The sequence below is a fragment of the Pristis pectinata genome, chromosome 14 (genome assembly GCF_009764475.1).
Source record: "Pristis pectinata isolate sPriPec2 chromosome 14, sPriPec2.1.pri, whole genome shotgun sequence".
NCBI classification, from domain to species: Eukaryota; Metazoa; Chordata; class Chondrichthyes; order Rhinopristiformes; family Pristidae; genus Pristis; species Pristis pectinata.
The window spans coordinates 44,928,475-44,940,220 of NC_067418.1; the positions used below are offsets into that span (position 1 = coordinate 44,928,475).

At 38.1% G+C, this 11,746-nt stretch overlaps 1 protein-coding gene across 3 annotated transcripts in view; it reads left to right on the forward strand.

Moving 5' to 3' along the window:
* The window catches only part of arhgap1 (Rho GTPase activating protein 1), a 50,451-nt gene extending 45,797 nt beyond the window's left edge, over window positions 1-4,654 (forward strand). For all 3 annotated transcript variants that reach the window (XM_052029652.1, XM_052029650.1, XM_052029651.1), the window contains exon 13: window positions 1,640-4,654. In XM_052029652.1, coding sequence (XP_051885612.1) covers window positions 1,640-1,834 — 195 coding nt within the window. In that variant the 3' untranslated portion in view covers window positions 1,835-4,654. The remainder of the gene's footprint in view (window positions 1-1,639) is intronic.
* Window positions 4,655-11,746: the final 7,092 nt, after the last annotated feature.

Consider the following 11,746-nt stretch of genomic DNA (forward strand, 5'->3'; position numbering starts at 1 on the left):
GAAAAGTAAGGTTATTTGCAAGCATACAGATAGGAGTTCTAAGATGCAAAAGAATAGATGGTCTGAGGAGTCCAGGCATACACACGACGCTATTGGTAGTGATGCAAGTTAACAAGACCATTGGGGGCAAAGTAAACTACATGCTAGGGTTCAGCTTTAAGTGGGGAAAGTAGAGAAGTTGTCTTGAACTTGCATTGAACCTTGCTGGAAACAAACTAATGCATACAGTTTCGGTTGCCAAATTATAAAATGATGTGGCGGCACTGGGCTAATAGATTGACGAACTGCGACGGGAAAAGATGACAGACTGAACTTCAGAATTATGAAAAGCTTGGTTAGGGTACAAAGGGAAGATCAAAACCTGAATCCATAAATCTATGATTCAAAAGAAAGATTTGACTTTTTATGTGGCTTTCATAGTCTTGAGCTACTGTAGACAGTGGAGATCGACTCACTGTTGCAGTACAGGCAAAGTAGCAACCTCGCATAAACTGCAATGTAATGACCATGCAGTCTGGTTTAATAATAGTTTGAGGGATAATTACTGGCCTTGTGGTCAAATGGTACTTGGATGTGTACTGGAAGACCTGTGTTGTCTAGGCCTATGAACACAGTGTTGGGTAGCTCTCTTTGAAGCGGTGTGGATGTGGGCTAAACATCCTGTTTCTTTGTTGTAACTTCCTCCTGTGACCTGTACAACCCTCTGAAATCCCTGTTCTCTGGAGGAAGTTAAGATGGGAACAGGGATCATGGAGGGATTTGAACCTGGGAATAAGAGCTTTAAATTCAAGTATGACTGGTGTAGGTGCTCAAGTGCAGAGTTATTGAGTAAGTGAGACATAGTATGAGTTGGGATATAGGCAGCAGAGTTTTGGATGGTGTAAAATGGGAGCCCAGCCAGGAGACTGTTGAAATAATAAAGTCTAGAAGTGACACATCCTGGGGTTTGGAGTTGGGCAGTGTTGCATTTTAATTGTGATGAGGTTTTCTGCCTCTTACTGGATCCACTGTCTGAAAGAAAGTGAAAAATCTTTCCTCTGTTCCCCTCCACTACTAATTACTTCATGATTTCTGGGAAGCAAGCCCTCGCTGTTAAGTCTTTTTCTTTGGAACAAAGGCCACTGACAATAGCTCTAGCCTCCCCAAGCTTTTTTTTTCATTTAGCCACAATTTTCCAGTCCTGGCAACATTTTCATAAGTACAGGCTGACTTTGTGCCTACATAGTACCACAGTTGTCGTGTGAATGGAGCTACAGTGTCTGGAATTGCATCTGGGATTAGCTGCTGACTCGGGGCTTGGTAGAAAAATAAACACAATTCTTTGATAAGTCAAAGTTGCCAGACACTGTGCCGATTTCTGTGAGCTTCAAGCCAGCATCAGTCGTCACTGTCTTTCATTGCACATAACCCCTTGGGATCAAGGATGGTTCTCTGGTTCTGTGGGCTGAGATGTAACTGGTGAGCCCAATGTAGGAATTTCCACAGATGGGCCAGGTGAGTGGGACCTTGAGGCATAGTCCAGTGGCAGAGGCAAAGTGAACTTCGAGGGGTTTTAAGTAATTCCTACAGAAAGAGCAAAGTCCTTCCCAGATGTTTGATTTATTAACATGACTGCATTGTGTTTCCTGTCTACTTCCAGGTTGCTGACAACAGTGAACTGAATAAAATGACGCCATCCAATCTGGCTCTGGTGTTTGGGCCCACACTCATGTGGGCAAAGAATGCTGCAATGTCACTCAGTGCCATCAACCCTATTAATTACTTTGCTCAATCACTCTTGGAAAATTATAGTGAGATATTTTCAGCCAGTTCTGAAAAAGCTTTAATGTCTTAAGCCACTGGAGTCAAAAAATCAGGTTTCTCTTCTATAAACTTTAATGACAAATGTACCCGTGTGCCGCACCGCACAAGAGAGAAATTAAAGGTGCACCCTTTCAGTCAGGGTTGGGGATTGCATGTCTTTATACTGCTCTGAGTGGAGTGTGTGTGCAGTATAACTCTCCATAAACCCGGGGCTGGATTCCCTGGCTATATTCATTCATTTATATGCCTAAGAATCAGTGTGTTGGGAATGCAGTTGGAGTGCTTGATTTTGTTTTCCATTGTACCTGTGCCTGAGTTCTCCTGTTTTAACTTTTGTATGTTTCTCTTTCCCACCCCCTTCAGTACTTTAAGCTTTTTAACAAATTTTTAAAAATAATGGGAAGTTTATAACTAATTTCTATTGTCCGCATATTTCTATGCTGATCATTTTGAAACTGATCGCTTTGTGGGTAATATTCATTCTGCATCACCCTCCTGCTTTTTTTTTTAATATGTTGTGCAATTGTTACTGTGCCACTCTTAAATATTCTTGATTCCTTTGTCCGAGCAAAATAATGTTTCTTGTAACTGTTTTGTGGTGGTACGCGTCATTTTGCCAACTCTGCAGGGTATGGGGTTTGAAACAGTTTTGTATCTTTTGCATAGTCTTTGCTGGTCCATTCAGGGAGAGGACAATCTATTCCTGTAACTAGATTGCAGATGTAACTTTATTCTGAGGTGCATGGTGGCTCGTCTAGAAATAGGTCAAAGGAAAATGTCAATGTGAAAAGAGTTTGCTTGATCAATGCTTAAAGTTTTAATATTATAGTGGATTTGTATTGTTTTAATTGGTTTAACTTTGCTCAATCTGAAGAGGGAGCCTGTTCTTCACCTTTCCATCATGATAGGAACTGGCTTGACCAGACCAGGTGAGATGAGCAAAAGGGAGTTCATGTTGTCAAAGTGCTGTCATTCCCTTGGGATGTTTCTGAGTGTCATGTGTTTTTATCTGTGGTGTTAACTCTGCTCCATCTGCTGTCAGGTCTCTTTTTTTAATAAATGGCCTGAAATGTTCCCAAACTGGGACCCCATTATTTCCATTTAATTGGCATATCGCAATAAATAGGAAATTTATTTTAAAAAAGCCTTATTTGAAAGGTTAGAATCTAGCTATGTGGTAGTGAGTGGCTATGTGTGTTCTATATTGTAGGATGTGACACTGATTGTACTCCTTCAATGACACAGTACTACAGATGTGAAATTACCTGGGAATACATGTTCTCACAATAATGTCTTTGGTGTTTATTGTTTTAAAAAGAGAAAAAAACATGAATCATAATTGTCTTTAATCAGTCCTTGATAGTGAGCTTATCTTTTTAAATATTGTGCATTTTATTGACTTTCATTTCTGGCCTAGTTGGTAAACTGTGGTGCTTTGTTCAAATTCATTCAAGGTATGCAACCCAGCATTTTATCCAGGAAAGACTTTCTCAAATATAATGTGAATTGGCTGCTATTATGGCATTAAGTAATCATTGGCCTCTTTATGCAATATAGTATATCAGTTCTACAGAAAGTCACATCTTGCAGTAAATGTTTTTGTAAAACATTGAGGGGGAGAGAGAAGTATATCATAACTCGCAGCTTGATAAGGCAGGACCCGAGATGTATTTGGATCCTCAAGCAGTGGAGGATTAGGCTGGACAAATTTCTGGCTCTCATTTTGAAAAAAAATCTCAAGGTTTAATAGTCTGGGTTTACTGCCTTAATATTCTCAATATCGTGTGACTATAATTTTTTTGGAGGAGGCAGGGGGGATGATTTTTTTTTTTGATGCATTTTGAATTAACTTGACAGTAACAGTGGGATCTTAGTGGTCTCTGTCCAGTTCACCATGTCCTTTCCTGAGATGTTTGCTCTTGGATCAATGCTCACAGACAACTGGCTCAAGTGGACATTTTTTGTGTTGGTTTGGACAATAAATTGTGGATGACTGTTGGAATGAGGTGACATCACAGTGCTAGATACCCAAGCATGTTTACTAGTGAAGGTTTATGGTGCTTAGAAGTGGGAAGATGATGACTTCCCCTCAGGTGAAGTTAGTCATATAAAAACAATAGTTAAAACACCTAGTTGTAAGGAAATCTAGGAGTGATTTTTTTTTTGTCTTTTAACTTCATGTAGTTGCTATTGCTTCACCAACCCATTCTGAGTTTGATGACAATTTTAAATGAACCACTTTGTGTAATATGTAAACATTCTCCTGGATTTGTGATATCCTTGCAAGACATCCTCAGGTCTCCCAATGATAGGGTTTTAAACTCCACATTATCTTCAGACGTTGCCATGTTCTGCACCCTCTGGAATCAGTACATGAGAACTGAAAAGGGAAATAAAGTATTTAGCAGGGAATTAGTAGTGCTCAAATTTCCTCACATTAGTACAGTGCTCGACTTTTGTCACTGGTTATTTAATTACTCCCCATAAAGTCTTTATCACCTTGACGTGACTCAGGGATATCAATTGCCAATCAATGAAATGGAGGCTTCCTGTCTGAACCTTTGCCATGTGTAAGACAATCTTCTTTGAAGTAAATTCCAGTCAATCATAATCATCCCATAATGGAAAGGTACATACAGGAAATGGCCATCATATTTTTTTTGTCACTGCTACCTTTCAGGGACCAGAGAGCATTTCCAGTGTCAAACCATCTCCTGATGCCATTGTCAATCTTGACAAAACAATGGCTTGATCAAGCTTAAGCCTGTATTTGGTTCATTCTTCTTTGGGGAATTTGCAGTTTGATGTTTTGTTGTCCTTGTTTGTTCAAAATTACAGTCATTTGTCTCCAGGGAAGTGTCGCAGCTGGAGATTCAGAGATCCAGGTGGACGGGTGGTTTATGCTTTTGCATTTAGTAGCAATAGTGGCCAAATAAACTACAAATGGGGGAGGGGGGTTGGTGGTGGAGGGAACAGTGTTCTTTCTGACTGAATGGGTTCAGCCTAGCTGTGAGGATCTTGTGAAGAAGTATCTTGCTTGATGGTCTTTCTGGATGTCCATCAGTCACTGGGGAAGCCCTAACCTATTTCCTGCTGAGAATTGAGGCACAAACAACCAGGTTATTGGCAAGGTCACTTGTGTGTATGGCCCCAAGTGTTGGAGAATCACAGCATTAAAGAAAAAATCTTTAAGTAATGTTTGTCCTTTTGGCTACATGTTCTACTATAACTGCATGGTTGTGTAAATCAGGAACCTGAGGTGAGATCTGCTCTTTGGTGAGGAAATGGCTATGATTAATGTTTATAGAACTAATGCAGCCATCAGTCATTTAAAGCGTACTCTGACTAACTGAGAACTTATAGCAAAGCTGTAACCAGAATCCAAAGGTCTAAGGCCACTTGTATGGGGAGAGACAGCTCCTTTCTATTTGCAGCAGTACAAGGGCCAGTGATGCAAGGAAAATCATTTTGTACCACAGTGGAGGCAAATATGCAGTTACTGAGTCAACTTTACATTAACCCCAATCTTCAATTTTATACTACTTTTGAACACACTTTACTACATTGTTATTTCTCCTTTCTTTTGAGATAGAGTTGTATCTTTAGACTTTTTAATCTTTTATTACATATGAGTTTTTGTTGTGTTGTTTTTCAGTGAGGGAAGGACTATTAAGATTTTGATGCAGGAATGGATTGCATTTGACAGTATTTTAAAGAAAAGATGATTAATCCTGCTTCCATATGTAATATTTTGTGTCTTGTACTGCTTTTACATGTGTTAGTATATATTATTGTTTCCTGTGCACCTCCTCTCCTCTTGTCATCAGTGCCAGTATCTAGTTGTCACCTCCAGTTTGTGGGTGGTGTTGATATGAGAATTTGGAAATGTAATGTCAAAGTTATATAGCAAAGTTTTTTTGTACAGAACCATATTTGATTCTCCATTCTATCCTCATCTAATAAAATGTCTATTTTTTTCCTGTCTTTAAACAATGTTTACACACATTTTGGAGATATTGAAGTTTGTAGCAAGTTTTTTTTCCCCAGTGATTCCTAGATATTACCCTTCCTGTCCCTTTGTGGTCAGGATCTGATCAAAATGCACAAGATGTGACACCCCTCTCTTTAAGACATAGATATTATTGTCTCTTAAGGACTGTACTTGAGATTTAATGTACAGGAATGACTAGCACAAGCAAATGAGATAAAGCATGATTGTTTCTAGATGTTTAAAAAAATTGCTGCTTGAGACATTATCTTCTTTGAAGTAGTGTTTCTAATCCTGATGCCTTGGATTTGGCTGTTAGATATTCTGATTTAATTGTTCGACTTGTTTTATCCTGGTCCTCAGTGTGAGGATGCGTTGGGCTGTTTAGCCCCAGGGCCAACTCTGAAAAGTGGCTTTATTTCATTTCTTCCATTGATCTTGATGCAAGATATATTAAAAAAAAGTGTGGGGGGCAGTGGGGTTGCTGTCAGAGCTTTCTCACTGTACCCAGGAGAAAGCCAGCTTCCACAGTGCCAAGTACTCAGATGTGGTATTTTATTGCATTCTGGTCCTACCTCTTTAATTTCTGATTTCTAATATCTGTAGGGTTTTTTTCCCTGAGTAGAATTGGCCATACATAGAAAATCATTGATGCTATGTGGAGCTACAGGCTTTCCTGTTTTGGTTTGTTTGTACAGATGATCTAAGTTTTCTTTTTACAAATGCTGACCAAAATTGACTATTCTGCCAACCATTTCTTAAGGTATTGTCTGGTACCCTATTCTGCCTTGTTCTTGTCCATTTTCAACTTGGGCAGTTTTAACCTGCTTTACAGACTTCTTCCTGTTTTTAGATAAGTGATTAAACCAACCCTTTGAGTGGTAAAAGGTTTAAGAGAAAACTGCAGGAGCTGTTTCTGATCGACTCCCCAGTGTCCCAGATCTGGTTATTACCTTATCGATTGTGGAGGGGGGGGGTAAGTGTGTGCTGTGAAAGTTGTCTGCTGTTGTTTTCTGTATTGCCAGTAGCTTTGGGAAGGCACTAAGTAAATCATAGAACAGTACAGCACAATACAGGCCCTTCAGTCCACAATATTGTGTCGACCTTTAAACCTCTCCAAAGACTATCCTAATCCTTCCTCCCACATATCCCTCTATTTTAAATTCCTCCATCTGCGTATCGAGCAATCTCTTGAATTTGACCAATGTACCTGCCTCCACCCCAGGCAGCGCGTTCCATGCCCCAACCACTCTGAGTAAAAGAATGCCTTCCTGAACCAGAGCTTGCTTTTTGAATACTCCAGCTGAATCTCTTGTTGTTATATCTGATACCTGAAGACCAAAAAAATTGATTCAGCAGTAAATATGCATTTCATGTTCATTATTTCACATTCATTCATGTTCAAAGCCACTTGTAGTCTCTTACATGTAGAAGGGCAAACGGGGGGGTACAGGTGGGCATAGCTGAGAGAAACCACACATTCTAGGTATTTCAATGGTAAGAGAGTAACCAGAGGGGAAAAAAATAGGTTCCTTTAAGGGACCAAGGAATCAATCTGTGCATGGAGCTAGTGGATGGTTTTTTTTTTTCTCCCCTTGCATACCTGTGGCCATTTGAAGAAATCTTTTCTTCCACGTATATCTTCCTGCTCTCTGGTAGTTCCTGTAGAATTTTTCTATTGAAAGTTTAAGCACACTCGTATGTTATGGTTTTTTTTTAATTTCTGGGTGTTTTATAACTTGGCTAATTGAAGTTGAAGCACATTTCTTGTATACAATTTTTTGACAAGGGTAGTCAAGTGGTCCTACATCAAACCACTGTGTACATCTTGCCTGAATAAATTGCCGTACTAGTAGTGTTACTGTTTTGGTTTCCATTGTGGTAGAGTCTATAGGTTGGTGTGAAGATGACATGACCAATTTATCAGGCTAGGACAGGATTCCTTAGAAAATAACATTAATTCTACCCTCTTTCGATATAGAAAATCAACAACCTTGTCTACCAGCATAAAATATCCTATTAATAAATTTATTATAGTTAAGTGTAACACATGGTTAATCCTTTATTGAAATATGTTCACAATGATTACTGACACTTATTATGTTCACTGCTTTGTGTAAATTGGATATCTGTACAGCTGGTTTGTTTTGGGGTATGTGGGAAGGGACACTGATTGGGGACTTCAATCATATTATGTAGTTTGTTTATAATGTAATGGTCAACCTAACTTTCAAATAAAATGTGAATATCATGTAAATAACCTCGCAGGTTTTTTTTACATCTGGCGTAGTTTTTTACTTCATAAAGTTAAATAACATTGCAAAGGGATCAGCTATATGATCACTGAGTCTTCCCAGTTCAGAAGATGAGCAGTGGATCTAATTAACTTTTTGTAGTACATATTTGTGCACTTATGTCATTCACCTGAAGCAATACAAGGGTGAGTCTGGAACTAAAACTCTGAATCATGAGGTACAGCTTAGAGCTAAATTATGGTAACATTCAAACTACCCCTCCTCCCTCCCACAACAGGAAGCTGGCCAACTTGCTCAAAAGAGAAATTAGAGAAAAAAAACAAGGAACAGAAGTATACCAAAAAGTTATTAATAATTTGCTGTTTATTGAAAAACAAACTAATCTGTATCCAAGTAGAAATGTCTGAAAGGCAAGTAGATAGAGAATTTAGTTACATCTGCAAAGAGACACAGCCAGCAATCTGTTTCCTGTTGGTTGTATGATTAAGTTGCCTTCCACCTGGAGCATTAAACTCCCTCAAAAGTTCCTGCTAACCATTGCTAAAGCTACACTAACCCCCAGTTTGCAGCAGTATAACTTTGGATTTGTGCAATCGGAAATAATCCAAAAACAGCAATGCCGTATGGAAGCAACTCAAATTGTGTTAACCACTTCAGATAGCTCATAATCCACCATATACACTGCAAGTTAAATGTCCAAATCAAAATGCAAATAAGAAAGGCAGGTAGAAATGAACAAAGAAAGAATATCAAAGTTAGGTAATTAGAAAGACATTTACAAAATAATAAACACAGAAGACCAATCTCTCCCTCATGTCTCTGCCCATCTTATTCTTTGAAAGAGTAATCCAAGTCCATTGGAAGAGAAGAACCAGCAATCCAAAAGCAGCAGAAACAGATAAAATAAAGACTATTTCTGTTGACAGTGTGAATGGCCCAAAACACTATTTACATAGATTTGACTGAATCTAGGAATCAATAATGAGGCTACTTTTTTTCTTTGTGGAACACTCACCATCCTTTAAATGTTCCTGGTGCACAGTAGAAAACTTGAGGCATGGTCCCACTGTGCCCAAGTCAATGGGTAAGCAATTACTCCAAGACAATTAAAATTTTAAACAAAGGTGCCGAAACTGTGCTGGATTGTAATTTCCAGTAAAATTTATTTTGGCCACCATTTCCTCAGGAGAAAAAAACATGAAAAATGAAATAAACCAGAATTTGTCATCCTAAAAAATATTTCTGCCTGTTCAGACTTGCATCGTACAAAAAGACATGGTCAAAACAGTCCAAAAAGCATTGTGTACAATCTTTACTTAGCAAAGAATAAAATAAATACAAATTGATCCAAAAGATTTCAGATGCAGCTCAAGATTTTTGTCTTTTTTTGTTAAGTACAGCTAGTATCTAGATACATCACGAATTTAAAAATCACAATGGCTTTGAAACAAGGGGAAAAGGTGAGTAAATAAGAGGCTTAAACTGCTAGAATGAAAAAAATATTTAGCACAGGATCTTGGACAAACAATATTAGAAAACAATTACAATACAAAAAGCCTGTTGAGTTTGCGGTTTTCTATCAAACCAACTTGGGAAAAAAATCCTATACAATTTCAAAAAACTGAACACCACTATCTTACAATAAGCACTGATATTGAACCAGTGTAATGATACATTTTACACAAATTGCAGCACATTCAAACAGTTGTAGTGTTTGCCCTCCTTAATGGATTATTATGCGGTGACACTTCCTGCTTAATTATCTGCATTAAATCTGGAAGCATGAGGCAAATAAACTCGATCATTTTTGCTTGTATAGTTCTCCTGTTTCATTTTGTTTGCCTTCCCCCCTCTTTATATAAACATAATAATGCAAGAGTAAAAGTACTGCGCATATGAGGTAAGAGACTATTTTAAAAAAAACACAATGTAAACGGTTAGTGCCCTTTGTGAGGACTGCTATCCATAAATCACTTCTCAATCTGCTGCTTGAAGGATAATCAAGCCTTTAAAAAATGCTGCTAGCAATTCCTACTGCCATTTGTAACCTTCATAACCAAATATTAATTCAGCCAATGTGATTTTTGCAGAGGAGGAGGTATTATAGTTACTCTGGAAAATAAGTTTTTAAAAATAGCTCAATTCATAACCTCATGTGAGTGGAATTCATTTTTCATTCAGAGCTCACTAGGGTACCTCATTACAACAAAAACAATTAGTTGGCTGTTTGGTTTTGAAAACAGGATCTATTGCTGCATTAGTTAAGGTCACATGCAGTAAAACATCACCATCAGCATTTTTAGTTCTCCATACAATTGTTCCATAAAGCATTGTTTCCTTACCGCATCCCACTGCCACCACAGACTAGGTCAGAGATCAAGTGCAGTCCTCATGGTACCTTGTACAAAAGCCAGAAGCAGCTCGTTGGGTTGGGTGAGCTGATCCCAGGCCTTTAATAGGTGCATTAAAATACAGGTTTGATAGGAAGAATGAGGGGGAAATAACTCACAGTTTCTGTTTCCATTGGCCTTGGTGGGCCCTATCAAGTGTGTATGCCTAGCGTACCAGGTCGTGTGTGTGCACAAGAATGACTAAGTTGACTAAGTCGTCATCTCAGAACTCATGCAAAGAGATAACAACTCTGGAACATTATCTCTAATCAATTCGGCAACTTTGGGAGCAAACAAGACGGAAGTTTTTTGTTAAAAAAAAGTTGTGGACTGTGGTGATAAAGTTAGGTTAGTTAGTTCATTTAAGTATTTGCTCAATTGTTCTTACAGGCTGGGAATTCCTGGGAAGCATCTCTCTGTTTTGACTGTATTCTAAATAAAGTACGAAAGGCAAAATTGATGGTGAAAATTAACTTCAAGTGACCCTAAAAAAAAACACTTTAAAAAAAACTGTTTCCAGATTTAATTTAGTAGTTTAGAGAACCACAACATTTAAGGTAGACAGGTCAGGAAAACTGCAAGGGTAATTTCAAAAGCATTCCTTTTTTTTTCCAGATAAATTGTAAAGCCTTATATCGGTTTCAGAATATAGAGTGAGCCCCTGTGAAGCTGTTTCAGGCAGCAGGAATCAGCTCAATGTGAACAGAAGGTAAATTTAAATGCCCTCCAATTAAGCATGATCTGCCAAAAGAGGAGAGGAAAAATACCAGTAATGACAAAATAATTTAAATTGGAAAAACGTGCAAAATTTTATATTGTACCATAGTTAGTTATATGCCTTTTGAGAAAGCTTCTACTTTCTTCTCTCTTTACAGTAAACAGATATAATACTGATGCTGGTTTCATCTCATTTCCAGTCTATAGAACTTCAGATTGCTGCCACATTCACACTTCTTGTTTACAAATATATCATCAGAAAGCACAGAGCAGGTAGTGTGACAAGGTACTGAGGGCTCTGTGACAAATACAAACATTGACATTTAACATACTATTGAATCTGCCACTTATAATTCATTCAGTGCAGTACTGCTTCCTGTTCTGCCAAGCTCAAACACACAAAAATCAGAATTATTTTTATTTGGTAACTACACCATTGGCTTTTCAGAGCATGAATCAAAAGCTATGACAGGATTAGCTCTGTGCACTACCGGATTTTAAAACCTTTTCTACAAGTAATAAAAACTCACCTTGCAGCCTTTAAAATCTATATTTTTTGGCTGCAGGAATATTATTTACAGTTAACACTGTTT